The sequence below is a fragment of the Syngnathus scovelli genome, chromosome 13 (genome assembly GCF_024217435.2).
Source record: "Syngnathus scovelli strain Florida chromosome 13, RoL_Ssco_1.2, whole genome shotgun sequence".
NCBI classification, from domain to species: domain Eukaryota; kingdom Metazoa; phylum Chordata; class Actinopteri; order Syngnathiformes; family Syngnathidae; genus Syngnathus; species Syngnathus scovelli.
Genome location: NC_090859.1, coordinates 12,865,837 through 12,885,052, shown reverse-complemented (window position 1 = coordinate 12,885,052; position 19,216 = coordinate 12,865,837). Strand labels below are relative to the sequence as shown.

At 40.8% G+C, this 19,216-nt stretch overlaps 1 protein-coding gene across 1 annotated transcript in view; it reads right to left on the bottom strand.

The window, feature by feature from the left end:
- cntfr (ciliary neurotrophic factor receptor) overlaps nt 1-19,216 on the bottom strand; it is a 99,801-nt gene that overhangs the window by 57,024 nt on the left and 23,561 nt on the right. Inside the window, exon 3 of the mRNA XM_049737857.2 lies at nt 6,953-7,034. Coding sequence (XP_049593814.1) covers nt 6,953-7,034 — 82 coding nt within the window. The remainder of the gene's footprint in view (nt 1-6,952; nt 7,035-19,216) is intronic.

Genomic DNA, 19,216 nt, shown 5'->3' with positions numbered 1-19,216 from the left:
CTTGATGACCTCCCAAAAATGATTTTGACATGAAGGGGAGAGCGAAACAAAGCAGTTGGCCGAGCATTTCATCACCCATAATTTATAAATCCACGGATAATGTCGGGCTTGGTTTGGAAAACCTCAAACGCTCTGACACTAGAATAAATAAGAGCATCCTAAAATGTCCCTTTAAGAAAAAAGTGGAGGTCTAAAGAACAATGCCGAATGTGAATCGGGGTACTTTTGTTTTATGTGGTGATGTCATGAGTAGAAAAAAAAAAATCTTGTGTGGTCTAAAATGGAACACACATTAAAAATCCCTTATCGTGGCTTATTTTGCATTAAGAATTGAACATCTTTAGATGTGGTGTGCCCCAAAAACTCTTTTAAGTTTGGAAAACAAATTCCAATCCTTTTATGCAACTTTCAAATTTGGGGCTCTAGTTTAATGTTTCATAACCGGAGGGGTTCAACATATATTAGTCTGTAATTGAAAATTGCTACTTTGGGTTCTAAAAATCTTCATGCACGCAAGAGACAAATGAATTTTGTAAGTCGAAACAAAATGTAACATCTTTCATGCACGCAGGCTTTGTTCTTTATCAGAAGCAAATTTAGACTACCAGTGACACATTTTCTGATGATATAAATGGGAATTTTGATATTTCTTCTGTCACTCCAAAAAAGAAAAAAAAAAAAAAAAAACAGATGGTCTTTCATTCCACACAAACAGTCAGTCACGCAGTGCAGAAGATGGAAAACAAATGCGTCGTCCTGTGCAAACAAAAAGCTTTTTTTTTCCCGGGAGGGGGGATTTCACATCTCTTTATAATGAAAATAAATTTCAGAAATTGAATTAAATGGAACCGAATCACACAATCACGACTGCCTGCGTTTCACCAATAGTCCAGCACCGAGCCGAAGCTCAAAGCCGATACTAATTCCCTCATGGCTAACCAAAGCTGCAGACTTGTTCCGTAGCAGACAAAGCTACAACAATGAAACACGTGTGGAGGATTTTCTCCCAAACCCAAAAATAAAAATGGCTTTCTAATTTGATACAAGTAGGCAGCTAAAATTCACGCTTGCTCTATTATGGAGTGCTAAGATATTCATCATAATACCTAGGAATTGTTTTGCTGTTCCTTCTTATTAGACAGGTTTGACACCCAAATCCATCCACAGCTACGCTTTTGCCCACGCATTAGTTTGGGATTAGATTCAACCTTTCAGATGAAACCAACTTAATAGAACGAGAGGCCCTCTTACACAAACACATGCACCCTTGCGAGATTACAGAAATACATTGCAGCATGTATGACTGATAGGACAACCCGACTTCAATTCATCACCGTGTGTGTGTTTGTGTACACGCACACGGGACGATATGAGATAGTTAATGTTACCACTCCGAGATGACCGTGTGTGACGAATATGGTTTTTTATCAATGTGACACGGCATACATGATTCCCATAGGAGAGCAGAAGCAGTGCTTCGGGAATTAAGTGCCATGAAGTTCAGCACGATCTAATAATCTTTGTGATGCATTGCTTGGATATGTTTTGGCTCGGGATGCTGAGATGGAGAAAATGAAGCTTCAATTTTGCTTCATGAACCACTTGATGAATATTTTGACACTGTTGGTTTAAGGAATGGAAAGGCAGAACAGAGGGCGCCATCTAGAGGTGTAAAAAATGCAACTGGTTCGTGAAGCAAATTTGAAGCTTCATTTTCTCATCACTGAGAATTGAGTCCGATTGAAAAAAATGTGTGACGTTCTTATGAAGGTCAAAGCTGAAGTTTATTGGAGTTCTTATGTCGCAGATCTGTGTCATCAGGTTAAATAAAGTGGCAGAGCAGACAGCGCCATCTAGTGGCGTAAAAAATGCAACTGGTTCATGAAGCAAATTTGAAGCTTCATTTTCTCATTACTAATTGAGTCGGATTAAAAAAATGTGTGAGGTTCTTATGAAGGTGAATTTTATTGGAGTTCTTATGTCGGAAATCTGTGTCATCAGGTTCCCGAACATTAAGGGGGGGGGGGGGGTGCACAAAGGCGACTGTCCCCAGGCGACACAATATGAGATTTGGATGAGTGAATAGTTCTCAGCTGTACCCTTCTTAGAAAGGAAATCGGACTTCAATAAAAAGGGACTGTCCTTGTCCAGTGTCAGAGGAAAGACCTACACGGCATTTGAAGCCAGATACGAAAAACGCAAACAAGTACACACTATTCCCTCTGCTTTGTTGTGCAAGGACAAGTAACATGTTCATAAATGTTTTTTCCATCCTCTCTCTCTCCGGGTGTTGGTCCAAAGCTTTCCAAATCTTCTCATAAAGTTTTCTAAAGAAAGCCAGCATGGAATAGGTCGGCATTAGCCGAGTGAAAACGACAAGTTTTATTACTTAGCTGCACAATCAAGCGTCATTTGCTTTTCGAATACCCGATGTTGTCGGACGTTATCGTTTTTGCCCGATCCTCGGCTTTGATTGTTCTGTTTTCACTCAGCTCTCGCTTGCACGGTTGCACTGAGCGAGATTTGTCTCCTTTCCCCGCGCATTCGAGTCAAACGAAATGACTTCACTGGAAGGGAATGACAATAAAGTTGAGCTGAATTAAATTAAACTGAAGTTCAATGTGATAAATGACAATCCTCTGCCCCTGATCACTCCCTCCCTCCCTTCCTCCCCCCGTACAGCGTCCCACAATCTTTTTCAAATAGATCAAATTAAACGCATATATTTAGAAGCGCCGCGCCATTGAAGGGTCCGAGACCCCTTTTAAGGCTCCGCTGATTCAATTGTGATGACTTGGAACAAAGTTTTACTTCCAAAAACTTCACAGACTTGACTTTGTTTACTGGCTACACTTTGGGAAACACTCAACACTTGGAACAAGAGTAAATCGGTGACGATCCTTGCTATTAGGTATATTTGTCGCTAAATGCTAATATGGGGATAAGCTATAAATTAAGACAAACTTTACAGACTCTCTGCAAATCCATATGTAATAAACTGCTGTATTTTTTATGACCCCCAAATTACCTAATTACTTCTGGGATTGGGCTTTGAACTATTAATCGAAAAACAGCTATTAATCAAAAAACGATTAATCGAAAAACTGTCGGTGAACCAAATTCATTCATTTTCCTGTTTTTTTTTTAAATTTTTGTCTCAGTTTTGCACAGCTAAGCCCGAATTAGATTAGCAGAAGTTGACGCTCCTCTCCCTGCCGGGCCGGCATCGGACCGACCGCTATCCATCAGGCCGAGAAGTCGGTCAATCAATTGTTTCAGCTCATTCTTGAAATTAATCCAAGCTCCATGCCAACGAGGCATTATCCTGAGTGCTACTCAGGATAATGAGTGTGATCAAGCTTCCCCCGCTGGCACATACATGGCCTGCATATATGAGAATACACACACACGTGCAAGTCCTTGCGCTTATTTACTTACTCACAACAGCTGTCTGTTTTCTCTGATTGCACGTCAGACGGCGGTTCGATGCTTTGAATAATTAATTACGTTCGGTCGTCTACATTTGTCTTGTCGGGCGGCACGGATGAATTTTTACTGTACGCTCCCGAATCGTTATAAATGTACACGGTTACGTACGAGCTTCCTTTTGCGTTATACCGCATTAAATATAAATGACGGAACACAACACGAGGCGACTGTAAAAGTTTTTTTTTTTTTTTTAAATCGTAATCTTAGCAATAGAGTTTTAAGAAGTAAATTGTTGCCTCGGGAAATATACAACTCTGACCTTCTCGCTTCTCTCTTGTTAATATAAATTCTATTCATATCTTCGACCCTCTGTGAACGCACGTGGATCTAATCTGACTCGGCTATTAAGAATAACGCTGGAGGTGAAATCTGAAAGCGTTAATTCCATTTTGAATACATAATACGACCCATTTGGAAGGGTGGCCACGGTATTAGGAATTCTATGCCACGCCGTGTTGGAAAGTGTCAAAACACTCGTGGAAGAGGAAAAAAAAACAGCTTCAGCCTGAATACCGCGGAATTAGCGCTCCTTTTAGTGCCCCGTCTTCACTTCCTTTCACATGACCTCGACATCAGATTGGAAACATGCAAAAACATGCAGCGATAGCGACGCATGATGTCATAGGCGATAGATCTGCTGTTGACAAGATGAATCGAGAGCGTAGGAGGAGAAGGAAACGACGTGGAGCGAGAAAGAAATTAGAGGGACAGCGAGGAGGAAGGAAATTTCAAATACGGGTTATGGAAGGGGGAGCAGGACAATGAGGGAGGGAGGGGGCATGCTTATGAGTGGAAACATTCATCTCTAAATCAGGATATGGACTTCTATAGATAATGTGGTCCTGCAGTATGATGTCATCAAGGAAACAGATATGTTAAAACGTTATTCTTGCCGGGGATGATTTTATTATGTTGAGATACATAAAGACTTTTTTTTTTTTTGAAACAATGATTTAGACACGACTCTAAGAATGATGTTCTCAAAAGTTGCCTGACTTTTGAATGGCATTGAATCTTTCCGAGGATTAAAAACTGGCATTACCCGTCAATGTCATTCTCCAAAATTGAAAAAAAAATCTGTCGCCACAAATTGAAAAAAATTTGAACACCATCCAAATAAGACTGCGACCTTTGTTGTGAGCACAAAATAATCCCTGCGGCGGCGGTGGCAGACAACGAAAAGGACTGAAATGTGATTTTTTTTTTTTTTTCCACCCCACCCGAGATAATTAGTAAGCACAGACACAAATGTTCAATTGTTCTAACCGTATCAAAAAACACAAGAGAATCACAACTAAATGTGAATTTTTAGCGAGGAATTTTCTTTCGTAATTGCGCAATGTTTGCTTGTTTATTTCTACTAATTCAAATCCCATTTGGTATTCTTGTTGTGTTTTGAATTAGTCACTTAAGAAATCCAATACCAAGAATCGGACCGAGTGTTTCTCTGAATTCAAATGAGATTCAAACGATAGTCACAGATGGAATCAGAAGGTAGATACACGGTAAAAGAGACAAAACACGACGAGGATAAAAAAGATAAGGCTCGTTTGCGATCAATCTTGTTTCTTCACGCATGAGAGTGAAAAGTTTAGATTCAAAAGAGAGGAATTGCGTCACGATGACAGCATCTAAAACAGCCTTTACTAATTCTCTTTTAAGCATTTTTTAATCCTTTCCTTGCCTCGGTTATTATTTTCCCCTTGCCAAGCACGGCGAGCATTTTTTCAACTCTTGATCGCAAACTCTTTGAAGAGCATCAGAAACAAAAAAAAAAAAAAGCAGTGCTCCTAATTCTATCTGTAAAATGTGGAATTCAGCATTTTTGATTAAAGTGGTTGATTACATTCATTCTCCAGTTTAGCAAGTCAAAGAAGCTTTGTTCCAACACATGAATCCAAATTAAAAAAGGCTGTTTACTCGCTTTGCGAGTAATCAAATAACTGGCGGTCCAAATTTACCACACAATGACGTCCATTACTGCTCACTCGAAAAATCCTCGTTAAATCTATTCAGAATTCCGGGATGACGTATTTGCTCAGTTGAGTATGGAGCACAGCACGTTCTTGAATCTTTTTTTGATGGTATAATAAGACAAGGGAGCAGCTTTTTTGTGTTTTGATCTAAACTTTGTTCTTGAAAGCTGACAGTCAGTCGTTGTGGTTCATTGGAGCCGCCATTTCTCTGGATGGCTACGCCTACACTAATGGAGTTAACTCTCCAGGGCTCAGGTACCAACAGTGGCAAGGAAAATGAAACAACGCAGGTATTCTCTATATCGAGGCAGTGGTCCGGAACCCAAAAGTAAAAAAACTCTGCAGTGCCAGTTTGTCATTTGCTGTCCAATACTGGCGAGTCTCAAATACATTAATAAGGTGAGCACTCATGTCCTTCTTTATTGAGAATGACTAAATAAATTAAAAAATAAATAAATAAATAAATAAATAAATAAATAAATAAATAAATAAATAAATAAATAAATAAATATGTGACTATACAAATCAGGTGTAGGACTGCAAATATGCAGGTGTTGTTTTTAGTTTTAAGTTGTAATATCACCAACCACCACTAGATGGCAGGTATGTCTTGGTTACATTGAGTAGGCCTAATGATTTTTGAGGATCTGAAATGATATGCAGGACAAAACTATCTCCATAGTGATGCAATTTTAAGTGCATTTATTTTTGGACAAACTAAGTTCATGCACTTCCTGTTTCCAGTTTTGTGCTATCCCTTTGTGGACATTTTTATGCAAGAGAGCCCTTTGCACTGGAAAAAAAAAAAAAAACATCAAGTAGCACTGATGAAAAATAGTGGCCCCTCCAGCATTTAAGTAGCCCATCCTTGCTCTAAAGGAATTCATTTTCTATGCTGCTTATACTTTCAGGGTCAAGGGACTTGAGTTCGAGTTATGTTGGAGTGTGAACCAAAAAAGAAGTGCACCTGAATCAGTCATGTAGTGAACTAAAATAACTAAAACTTCATTTTAGCGGTATTTCTAGTATGATTGATTTGATTTGTGTACCTCTGTGACGTAATAGTGAACTCAGCGACTCCACCGTCAGCTGACTTCCACTCGGAAACCATCGGCGAACAAGCTCCCGCCACTCTTTCCACGAAATCAAGTGACGGATTGACTCCCATGCCAAACACACATGAGAACTACAAAGACGAGTTTTGTTAATCTACATTTTGCCCCGGTGCCCCTATTCCCTTCTTTCATAAGAATCTCAGCACGCCAACAATTTGCGACATGCTCACGGTCATGAGTTGACCTGACTGGTGTCTTTGTTGAAGAACATTTTGGTGTCGGCCTCAGAAAAAGTTCAACATGACTGTTCTACACAAGATTTGAAATTCACAGGTGTAACATTTGAAAATGTAATGTAATACACAAATATTTGATAGCAAAAAAAAACAAAAAAATCTGAAAAAATAAATAGCAGCTCAAATGGATACTCACCAAGCTGACTGCGTCTCTGCGCGTAGGCTACCACCACTGCGGCCAGAACTACACAGCATAGAGATGTCACGAGGTTTGCCATCTGTGGACACACCACACAGGAAAATCATCAGCGAGAGAGCACGTGCCAGAGACGACAAAGTGGCCAGCCACCGCGTCCGCCTGTCCGTCTGATTGACTGACACACACGGACGCCTACAACGCCATTGAGGAGATGGCGAGATAGCTTCTTCCTGTCTGTCTGTCTGTCTGTCTTTATCTCCTCTCAATGGGATGGTGTCTGCTGTGGAAGTGGCCTTTTCCTACACCTTTTTTTTTTTTCTTATTTGAAAACCTTTTTGGTTTCTAATCCTGTACAACTCCCTGTTGAGTTTCCTTAAATTGCGTTTTTAAATTGTTGTTTCTGTCTTTGCTTCTCTTTCTCTGTTCATCAGACTAATGGGTTCACCCACTCTGGGATGGGCCATGAACAGAGGCTCTTAAAGGTATAGCACACCATAAACAAACACAGCCTCCTTGAGGAGCAATGACTCTTTGAGGGCAACTATTATAGTTTTCATTTATTACAACTGAGCTTTATGAGGTTATATTTTTGGATGATTATTGAATTATTCAAGAGGTATTCGTGTAACTTTGCCGGGGAACATAAAAATTGATGTGGATCCGGCGACAAGTTATTTAAATTTTTAACTCATTCACTACCATTGACAGTTATAGACGTCAAAGATCCATTTTTGCAGCTATACTTGTCCCCTGGAATTTTACATTTGTTACAGAGGAAGAATTATCTCACTTGGCCTGCCAATGAATGTTGGCCGGGAAAAAAACAGCACGTCTACATGTGCAGAACAGAGTGAGCATTTTAAATATAGGCGGATAAAGCAAAGTGAATTTCCTTGTTCTTGGGATGGAGGAGTTGAACTGTTAACAAACTGCTGTCACCTCCCGTTAGCATTCTTTGTTCTTTTCTAAATATACAATCTCCTTTTCCACACTATTTCAATGTTACTTAAAAATATATATATTGAACACTCATCTCAATTTGCGGTTTTCTCTTCTCTCACCACACCCATTTTGTTTGTCTTCAATAATCAGCTCTCAATCTCGACGCAAACTTGATTTGCTCATAACAAATGCCGGTACTTTGTCACAGTGATCAAATAAACGTCTTGTCTAAACAGATTTCACGTTGTCCTGCTTCTAGAAAAGTCATGACCAGATCTACATAGCGTCTAACTCTTGACCAAGTAATCGTACTCATCTCAGTTCAACACGATAAAACTATAAAAATATATACTGACATACAGATCAATCCATTCTGCTTTGTACATTGATTGACAAGGTGACTACTCAATCAGTCTGAAAACAGAGCCGGACAAATAAGTCAGTGAACAAAACACTCTGATTGGCTGCTGGAAGGCAAGTACTTAAAGAGCAATACACCAAGACCAGACGTCTGCATTGAAGTTATGAAGGTCTCATTAAAAGGCTACAATTGAGGTACTAATGTGTTTTTTTGTGTGTGTTAGGTCCAAAAGTCCAGTCACACTTGCAATATATGAGAAGCGAAGGACTCGACTGATTTATTGCTGCCACGTGTTGTTTCCTGGTCCTTTAATCTCTGTCAAGTTTATTAGTGAAATGTCCAAGAAAAATAACACCACCAGACATTGGGGTGGAGGGTCGTAGGGGGCATACTGACAAAAAAAACAACTAGCACCGCGGCGATAAAGCAACCACCCTAGCAGGGGGTTTCCAGAAGGCTTGCAAGTGGAAAGCATGTGCCGCTCGTACCGGTGATAATAAATAATAAATCAAAATCAACATTTGTGAAGCTAACAATAGAGCGAATTTTTTTTCCTGCTGAGTCAGCATTTACCTTAAAGATGGCTAAAATAAAAAGTGATGGGGTCCTCCGTAAAATACAATCCCCTAAAGATTTCACCATGACAATGCGATGATGTCATTATCTCTGCCTCCCCCTCCCGATAAAATAAGACGACCATCTATCTTTGTCAGACCTTGTTGGGTGTCCTTATGGACAGGTGCAACTAAAAACTTTAAGACACCTACAGCGACCAGACGATTTTTATGTGAATTCCCAAGATTCAATTCACACTCTGTAAAGTGCATTTCCAGAATTCCATAACCGGAATTCTTGTGGGCCATCTGTGAGTGAAGTTTGCATTAATGGCGTGCGATTGAGATTGGCTGGCGGGGCTGCCAGTTGTGTTTGCGTGAATGACTGGCAGCTCATATGTATTTCATCAGAGATGATATCACGAGGAATGACAGAGGGTGAAATTAAAATTGCTTCCCTTGTCAGAGCATCGCAATTCCCATATCGGCTCTTCATTCCGTGAGTGTTGGTTTGCCCATCAAAATCCAAACGGTGTGTGTCGGTACGCGCCGGCCCATTTTGAACTGTGAGGTATTTAAAGCGGCTGTCAGTAAACAATATGATTTTGAAATGTGACAGCTTCAGATTGCTCACATAAAGACAGCCCGCAGGCGGTTAGCCACACAATCGGCCAAACTCAATACAACCTTCCGCTCGTTTCCTCCCGTTGCCTACATATTTATTTATTCATCTCTTATTGGAGGTAAAAAGGGCTGAATAGGCATGATTTTTTTCGTCCGCTTAATTAAAATATATAATTCATCGCTGCATCAAATGATTTCGATGCGTCTTTGCAGAGTCCGATTTGGGATCATTTGCATTTAAATTGGAAAGCCAGGAGGGAAATACACTAGGTGGGCTTTGGTTGTGTTTGGGAAGACACAAGGCATTTCTCTCACCAAGAAATCCACATGACGAGGCCCTTTCTAGAGAATTCCGACTTTGCCATGAAAGGAAATGGAGGAATATATCCAAAGCTCCCTGAGCAAGTCAGAGACCAAGTAAGACTAAGACAAAGTCAAATGTCCCAGCAGATGCTTTCAGGGAAGAGATTCTTATTTCATCACCTTCAGAAGTGGAAAAATCTCGGCGATTCGAGGGGAGGGGAGGAAACTTCCTGACATCAAAAATAAAAAAAAGTCTTTGCTAAAGATACAATGTCCTTATTCTCTTTACTTCAAACTGATCCAACTTGAGTCAGTGACTTATTTCTCATGTTTGTCCTTCCTGTGGGCAATTGAGAAGTTCAACTGAAATACTGCAAGACCATGAAAGATGGGCTGGAAATTGTTAGAAGTCAAATTGAAGTTGAATAAGTTGAAAAGTAACACGGTGCTCCTGTAAGGTCCGAAAAATCCCGTCATTTTTTTACCCAATCAATTTGAACGGTGAGATGTTAATGTGACAATATGTGAACATTAATGTCCGGGATATTTACTAACAGAAGAAACCCCGACAATAAAAAAAAAAAAACGCCATCCCCGTATAATTCGTTTTCCCTTCTGTTACGTCCTGACAGAAATTCCCGCTGGGCCCTAACATACACATTTAAAAACATCTGCACGCACATAATAACATAGTGTTGATTTTGGAACCTCTAATGACATGCTCCCTACTGAATAATAAGACTTCCTCATTCCCACAATGCTTTGCTTTGCTTGGCAGCATTAATTCCCTCATCAATCATTTGCTCCACGAGGGGGAGGAGAATTAGGGCGACTGGCATTTTGGGGGCTCAGCGCTCAGACGCGGGGGTAAACCCAACGAAGTTGGTATTTGGCGGGCGTTGATACTTGGGTGACCTTTTTTCACTGGCGTTCTGGTTGTAATTGGTTGCTAAAGACAATGTCAATCTGATCCTTGCTCAGCGTGATAAATTGATCTATTGATTACACATGTCTGTGTTCAGCTGAGTGAGATTTTGGAGGACCCAAAAATGTCCGCGATGATGCGTCATGCATGCTTTGGCCACTTGTTGTAGTGGTTGCCGTGGTTTCCCGCATCTCACGGTTCTTTACACCTAATTCATAACATCGGTATGTCAAAAAAAAAAAAAAAGGCCGATGGCTTTAAGAAAAAAACCTGAATACATTACGATAATGCATCAGGTGGTATTTCTCCGATGTGCATCTATGTGATTTTTTTTTTTTTCGTTTTCGGGGTTGTTATTATTCATTTGAGCATGACAGTGGGTGTACTTGTGCATGTGAGAGTGTTTTTGTCTCCACCCAGCCATCTGGACCTCCTTGCACGTCTAGAAGCAGATTTAGGTGGTTAGAAACTTTGGAAAAACACGGTGTTACCTCCAGCCCTCTCACCTCTGAACTCTATAAGTGTATCAAAGTAAAGAAAACAGAACACTTTGTGTGTCGATGTGTGTGCGTGTCTGCGTGTGATTGAACGTGTGTGTGTCAGCATTCTTAAGGCCTATAAGGCTTTGAATGATGGGTGTAGACTCCCCTTTGTGAACAGGGAGCCTCCGGGAGCTGCGCAGCATGTGTGTGTTTGTGTGTGTGTGTGTGTATGTGTGTGTGAGGAGCGAGAGAGAGTGTGATGTACGGGCTGTGATGTTCTGAACAGAAGTGTTTTTACAGGGAGTTAATCAGAACCAGAGATGAGGACTTGCCTGCAGAGGATGGAGGGTGCACACACACACACATACACACACACACACACGGGCACGCACATTTTGCTGCCCTATGCCGTGTCCAAATTGAATAATGGCAACTTAACATGCGGTAGCTGCCATTTTTTTTTCCTATTGCTTTATATTTGCTCATTGGGTTGATTGGAAGTCACGATTATCAAAATCCGTCCATCCATCCGCCCACCCACCTTTAAATATCTGCGCTCGGATGACCCTGAGTGTTCCTCATCTCACGATTGAAACTAAAAACGGCGTATTGACTCAACGTGTTTGCAAAGCCATTTAGGTAAATATAGCAGATGGAGTAGCCGCATAGACTGAGCTTACGTTCTTTTCCATAAAAAGGTTACTTGTACGTGTCGAGTCGATCCCAATGAGCATCATGTAGACATGTTTAAAAGATGAGCGGCCCTCGGGCATAAACCCACGCACACACACACACATCTTGTGGACATCTCACACATCGGGCTTGATCTACCGAAGGTCCGTGTGTGCAAACTTGTGTGTGTGCGGGTGGAATATTTTCGACCCTACTTGATGTATTTTTGATTTATTTTTTGAGTACAGTACCTTGATTGAACATTTAGCAATAAACACCCTCAAGATTCAATTAAAGCCACCGAGATCTGATCAATGGTATTTAATGTGAAGAATTGCTCAATCGCACCATGTGATGTAATTCCTTCCTTCACCACTTTAAGCTTATTATACTCACTTCATTCATCCGAATCAATAACGACATGCATTCATGGATGACTAACGTGTTATGAGACTCGTAAATTGTATTTCACAACATTACAAAGGAGCTGCAAGCACCTGAACGATAATCACAGGAGGGCATCTAACGTCACACTCGAGCGCTCGGGAAATTTAGAGCCATTTCGCGGCACTACACCTTGCTGACTCAACACTGATGTCATTTTCCAAGCTCGGCCGTTGTCAAAAAGCAGCGTGTCGTTTATTAGCTGGCAGTTTTGAAGCAAGCCGTCAGCCGGCCTATTTTCTTTCCCCCTCTCTGTCAGTGACATTTTAATTCAACATTTGAACCGGAGCCGTCCGTCTCTCTCGCTCGGTATCCATTTGACTCCTTCTGTCATCATCTTCCCCTCTACCCTTGTCTGCTCGACGTTCTCAAGCGCTCTCACATCCGTCACGGGTTATTTTTGCTTTTCAGTTATTCCACCTTTTTGTCTCTTCCTACAACGTCGTCCGGGAAACTCCGATGACAGAGGAACCTTCCTCGGGGGGATCGTTATTATGATGACACAATGGTGACTAAGCAGGGGGCAATGACAAAGCTTCAATGTGCTTCTCTCTCAGTGATTAAATTAGTCTTCTCGTCTAACGTGGCGAAATTTCAAATACTTAAATCATGCCGCTATCGATCCACGTGGTGCGAATCCAACCTGAAAACCCGATTCAACTCTTGTGATTCTGTTTACGAACGCTACGATTCAACTCTTGAGATTCTGTTCAGTAATAAAAACGCTTCCTCTCACACCAAGCTACGAAGATACCGCAGATGTTATTATGCTTAACATAACAAAAAAAAAAAAAAAATGAAGGGAAGAAACAGAAATGCTCAACACGGCCCGAACAAATAAAGTTTAATTTCCGTCGGCCCCAGGTCATTTTCAGGGGGTCGGAATTCTTGGCCGAGTTGTTGAAATTGGCTCCACCTGCGTGATTGTTGAAAGAAGGAAGTCACATTTATTTGTTCATGCTGAGCTCCCAAGTCAGTCACTGTGTGTTTTTTCAAACGAGTAGCTATTTTCATATAGGTCATTAGTCATACAATTTGAAGAGATTAGAATAAAATAAGTAAATTATGGAGACAAATGCAATGGGGAATCTCAAAGGTAAATTAAACCAGCCGACATCAAAGTGTGCGTGAGTGTGTGTGTGTGCACTTCTTGTCGAGCCAAGGACTTGACAGATCTATTAGCATTCTCTTCCCCATTGTCCGCAACCTAAACGCAAAGTACAAATACAGCGCAAACAAACACACACACACACCTGTACAAGCGTGGCCCGTCCTTTCAATATTCATTAGCGAAGCAATCTGTTATACAGGCATGGCCAAGGGCCGCGCCAGCTAGCCAACCTCCGTGCACACACCTTGCATCCGTTGTGAGAAATATCACATCAAAGCTGCTTGGAAGGTCAACATGAAATAAATCCCAAAGCACAAGAGTGGATGGAATAGAATGAGAGGAAGACACAAAAGTAACACACTGCACTTCATTAAAGTTGTTTATCATGGTTAATTGGGACATAAATTGGCTGCTTTGCTTAAGATTTTCTTCAGTCGATTAATTTAGTATAAAAAAAAAATCAGGGAAACCTTTATGTATGTAAAATTGATTAGTTTGATTTATTAACCGTGCTGGTTTGTTTGGCTTCATCTGCGGGAATGTGCCATATATTCCGAAAAATACGGTAAACAAAATAATGAACAAAAATTCCAAGCCCAAAAAAAAAAAATCATTGACAATACCTTGAAAAGCCAGAACATGAAAAGCAAACACTGAAAACACCTCAGCGAGTTCCTGACAAAGTTCATTTTCAGGGAACTAAAAAAGTTTTTCTGAGAAATAAAATGGAACTGTAGAAAATATGACCTTCTTTATATATGACCTTTCTTGTGAGGAACAAAAAAACGGTCGAAGCCAGTTTTATCCATTCAAACACCTTTCAGGAAATTGCCAAGCGGGGCAGATATTTTTTTTTTTTTTACTAGACTTGTAAAAAAAAAAAAAAAAAAAAGATGCTCAACATTTCAAATCTCCCGCAGTGCAAAATATCTATTAAGTCCCTCGAGTGTCCCGTCTGGATGAATTAAGGAAATTTGAAAAAAGATCCAAAGCGTGATAATATAGTGCTTCAACTATATTTGCATGTGAAAACAAGAAACTCCGAGATTGACAGTTGACGGAGTTTATAAGATGTCGGGAAGCAAAACTCGTAAAATGCGTGATTGACACCGACAACAACAGATCCATCGTGTTCTAACATTGACGGAAGTTCACGTGAGGTCACACGTTTCGTTACTTACAATAACGGTTTTCGGTTTTAGCATTTCTATCCTTTGGCGAAAACAGACAACAAAAGTTGTTTATAAATACGACTCACGATATTTTCTACTGACGCGCTAACTTGCAGGAAAAAAAAAAGCCAAAGGCTACGCATGTTAAACGTTTCATTACATTTCCACAATAGTTGCCCGTAATAGCTTTTCACACAATCGGCTCCGGAGAGGAAATTAAAAATATGTCGACAAATAAGCGCCGGCAAACACACCACTTTACGGAAAAGTAATAATTATCCGAGGCCTCGGTTGTAATTACAAGCCGAGTTAAGTTTGGTCTTACGAATCCTTTTATTTTTTTTTAATTCTCCAGGGAAAATCAAAACAATAATTAAACACCTGACAGGATTCCGCCTTTATCATTACAGAGGCGCAGCTTCCGAGTGGAATTAAAACGTGACTACTTCCCAATGACTCATGTTGAAAAAGATTAGTCTTCGTAACCTACTGTTTGCAGTAAGACTCATGTTTCCTATTTTTTCAAGTCGCCTGTAATGTCACCGATTTAGACTTTAATGGCGAGGCTTGTTGTTGTATTCATTGTAAGCCGCAAATGGATAAAACTGTCAGCTTAATGTCAGCCGATGGGAGGAGGGACGGGACGGGACGAAGCGGTGAGAGCTAATGTGCGAGGAGGAAAGGAAAGTAATGGGAGAGGCTGTCATCACTGGCAAAGTGTAAGAATACCATTCCTCCTTTTTTGTAACGAATGACAATGATAAATTATTTCCTAAATGCGCTCGGAATTTGATCGGATAAGTCCAAAGTGCAAATGCAGGGAGATTTAACGAGTGACTTTCAGCTTCTTTCCATTCTGACACTTATTTACAGGCACTTTTCAATTTGTCTAGCACCCCCAACCATCTCATTTGATTTCCATCCTCCCTAATTCAACATTTGACAGCTCTTAATGGCTACCTGGCGATGCATTTATAGCTCCTTTGCTGGATTTCCACCCAGCCCTTTAATTTGCCCTCCTCTGCATAGTCACCCATTCCAAATGCTCAATCCAATCCATCCAGCCCCCCCCCCCCCCCCAGATCATTCAGTTCCTCCACTCTTCATCTGCATCCGTTCATCATTCGGCCCTTTCATCATTCCTCCCGCCCTTCCTTCCTTTTTTGTGAGATAATACATTTGGAGCTGCAGTCATCTATTGATTCTCTGAACTGAAACGTCTGAAACAAGAGGTAATTTTTTTTTAAAGGAGGCAAAGATTAGACAGAACCTCAGCACTTTTCAAGGTGAGCAGGGGCTCCCCCCACTCAGCTTGTTTTAAAGAAGGCAATGTTGGAATGAGAAACGACTCGACTTGCTCGAAATACGTCTCCGGCTGTTCTAGTTTGTCTTGCAATCGGTGGCGTCCTGACGTGAGAAATGTCGACTGCGTATTTTTGGCAAAACGTTTTGCTTCTGCCGAGGTAGGTATGGAAATAAAAAAAAATAAAACAAGAAAAAATAAAATAAATAATAATAAAAATATAATATAATATAATATAATATAATATAATATGATAAAAAAATGGATGGTAATTTATGAAATTATTATAGTATTTATTTTGTTAGAGCCGTGGTGACTTATTGGAATTCAATCCATTCTTCCGTCAAGGCGAGCGGAGGGCCATTTCTTTCGAGAGTCTCGCCGTTTTCTGACAATCTCATATTGCTTGAAGGTAGAGTGAATTATTGTTTGAATAATTGAATTAACACACTGATTCATAGCTGAGCTGTAAAACCCTAATCTTCTCATAAAACCTCTCCCAGTGGCTAGGTTGCTAATCATTGCGGCTCTTTTGGATGTCTTTTCTCTGCGAATTGGCAGCAGTAACGACATTTTGGAGATTTGCTTCGAGTTGAATGGCTTTTGCGAAGAGATAGAGTGGGGGGGTGAGCGATTCGGTGCGGAAGACATGGGAGGCCAAGCCGAGACAAAAGGCGACTAAAGAAAAAACGATAAAAATACTTAAGAGGGAAGGAAGGAAATTTGTGACGAGATCATTACATTTCATAGACTAAGAGAGACTTGATTGGCACAAATCAGGAGAGCAGAAAAGTGCGCTCGGATTGTAATTTCTTCACATGAGCCGATAAGGCTTTGGAGAAAATCGTTGAGCCAAAGTGTGGATTGGTGCCCGTCCTTATTCTCTGTTTAAGTCTATCGTCCCTTTACGCTCAAGGCCCGAGGCAAACAGCAGGGGGCCTGATTTCATGGTAGCTTTAGCCAAAGGTGGGGACACCTTTAACCCGAAACCCTCTTACAGTCTGGAGTGTTTATGCGCTTACGATCGGAAAATCTTTTGCTCAGTTAGCTCTGAGCTTCACATTTATTTTATTTCCTCAACCGGCGCTCTTATTGGCCTTTTGACCTCTGGAGGACTGCGGCTTATCTCTTTTTCAGAAATAGGTTAGCAAACAAGACCAGGTTCTGGTTATCCATAAATTCACCTATATATATTTTTTATTTCTTTAAAAATGCAATCTATGAGTTTTGGGGAAAGTCTGTTTTGCCTAAGCGGTACACGGCCACAATTTTGCAGAGCCTTTATGAATCACAGGAGTGTTGCCTGAGAGCATGTAAGCTAAAAATCTCTTTTGGCAAGACAACAGTTCACCTTTGGCTGACTTTCTGCATGAGAGAAGTGGTTCGAACGATGGACGTCTAATTTTATCTATACAAGTAGAATCAAAACAAACAGATTGCTAAAGTGAATTTTTAGCAACGAGGCAACGGGGGTTACGCAACATATATTGAAGTTTCTCATTACCATTTTAATTTTACTTTGAAATTTGGTGCTCCTATCATCTTCAAACTTTTGTTGCCTAAAGATGTTTAAGATGAAAAGTTATTGAAATTATTTTGTCGCTTGACTGTTGCTATGGCGATGCACCATGTGCAAACAAAAATGTTGCTGTTTTAGATGGTGTGAATATTATTTTAAAGTGTTATCGTCCTATGTGCAAGTACTTTATATATTTTATTGCTGCGACTCCATTTTTAACCAAAACAATTACAGCGAATAGTCTGTAGCTGCATTTACAGCTGAAAACAGCATTCCTTACGGATAAACACTCAAGTTTTGTTTGGTTATGTTTTGCTGTGATTTATTGCACAGTCTCCATAAACAGGCAGTCTAATGGCTGCAAAATATTACAAACACTGTCAGCATTGTGTACAGTCCGACTGGCTCTCACACGCACGCTTATGTGCATTCACTCATTTTCAATCCATACGCCGATGTTGCATCAATACAAAAACACCCCCGGACACACTCGAGCACATCATTTTCTAACGTCAATGATGCTTCAACGCCGGCAGCGAGCGCAGGAAGATAGTAGATGGTAGATAGAGGAGAAGGAAAAAAAAAATCGATAAATGAAAAGCACTGTATTTATCATGTGCAAAGATTTTTGACAGTCCATTCCATTTTAGTACATCGACTAAGGCATTTGCATATGTTTTATTGGGGCATAGAGTACATCGATATCGCCCGTTAACATTGTATATGTCTTTGGAGAGAAGAGAAAGGCTAAATGAGGTCACTGTCCGGCCCTGTAATGGAGCAGTTTGAGGGTCAGCTTGCTTAGCGGCTGAATGAAGTTACGACGATGACTGATGATGACGACGAGACTCAAATGAAGATCGGGCTGCTGCTGCTGCTTCGGTGCGTGTTGCTACAGAATGGCCACGGCAAGGGCAGATCAATACTGATGGAAGGTCATGGTTTCAGTGATTTACTATGGAGCCACCAAGAGATGCTAAATATCTAATTGAATCCGAGCGTAATGGCGGCCGCGTGCTGACGTCAAGGACGGAACGTTTTTTTTACTCAAATAATGGACGTCTATTTGTTAGCTATGCTTGTCACCCGATGACATCACACAACTTGGCAGCCAATCATAATCGTTCAAGTGGATTTGAAAAGTATCGCTTTGCATGTCCGACATACTCGACTCAGAAAAAAGAGAAATGGGCTTGATGTGACCAATGTCATCTATACCGCAACATTTAAATAAGTAGCTGCTGGAGGGGCGACATATTGTAATGCTCCAGAACGACTGTAACATGCCATTTTCCACACCTTTGCAAAAGTGAAGCCTTGGGTATAATAACCAAGGTCCATCCATTTTCTCTACACCGCTTATCCTGTTCAGGGTCACGGAGAGCTGGCGCCGAATTCGGAAAAAGCAGACGACACCTTGGATGGGGTGCGTGTTCATCACAGACGGACAACTGTTCACACCATCAGTGACCCATAAGGTCTTTTACACTTTCAGGACTCAGTCCAGCCTCGTTTAAGATTAGACCTAACTCGTAACACATGATCCCTCGAGGCAAGCGTTGCTCATTATTTTCCTCAAAGGTTTCTTCGTCTAAAAAGGTTCTCATTGGGGGTGTTAAGGAATCACCTGTTAGCTGCTTGGCCAAGAATTAATTTGCTGGCTGGCTATTGTGAATCCTTAATTAATATTTAGGCAACAGTAAATACAATACAAGTGTTAGTGTTTGTGTGTCGATGAGGTAAAGGGCTCCTGTGCTGCGGACTGAGACGAGGGGGGAGTTGGCGGGGGCATTAGTCAGATTTGACCAACAAAGAAACTGTGAGCACACCGCTCTAAAGGATTAGACCA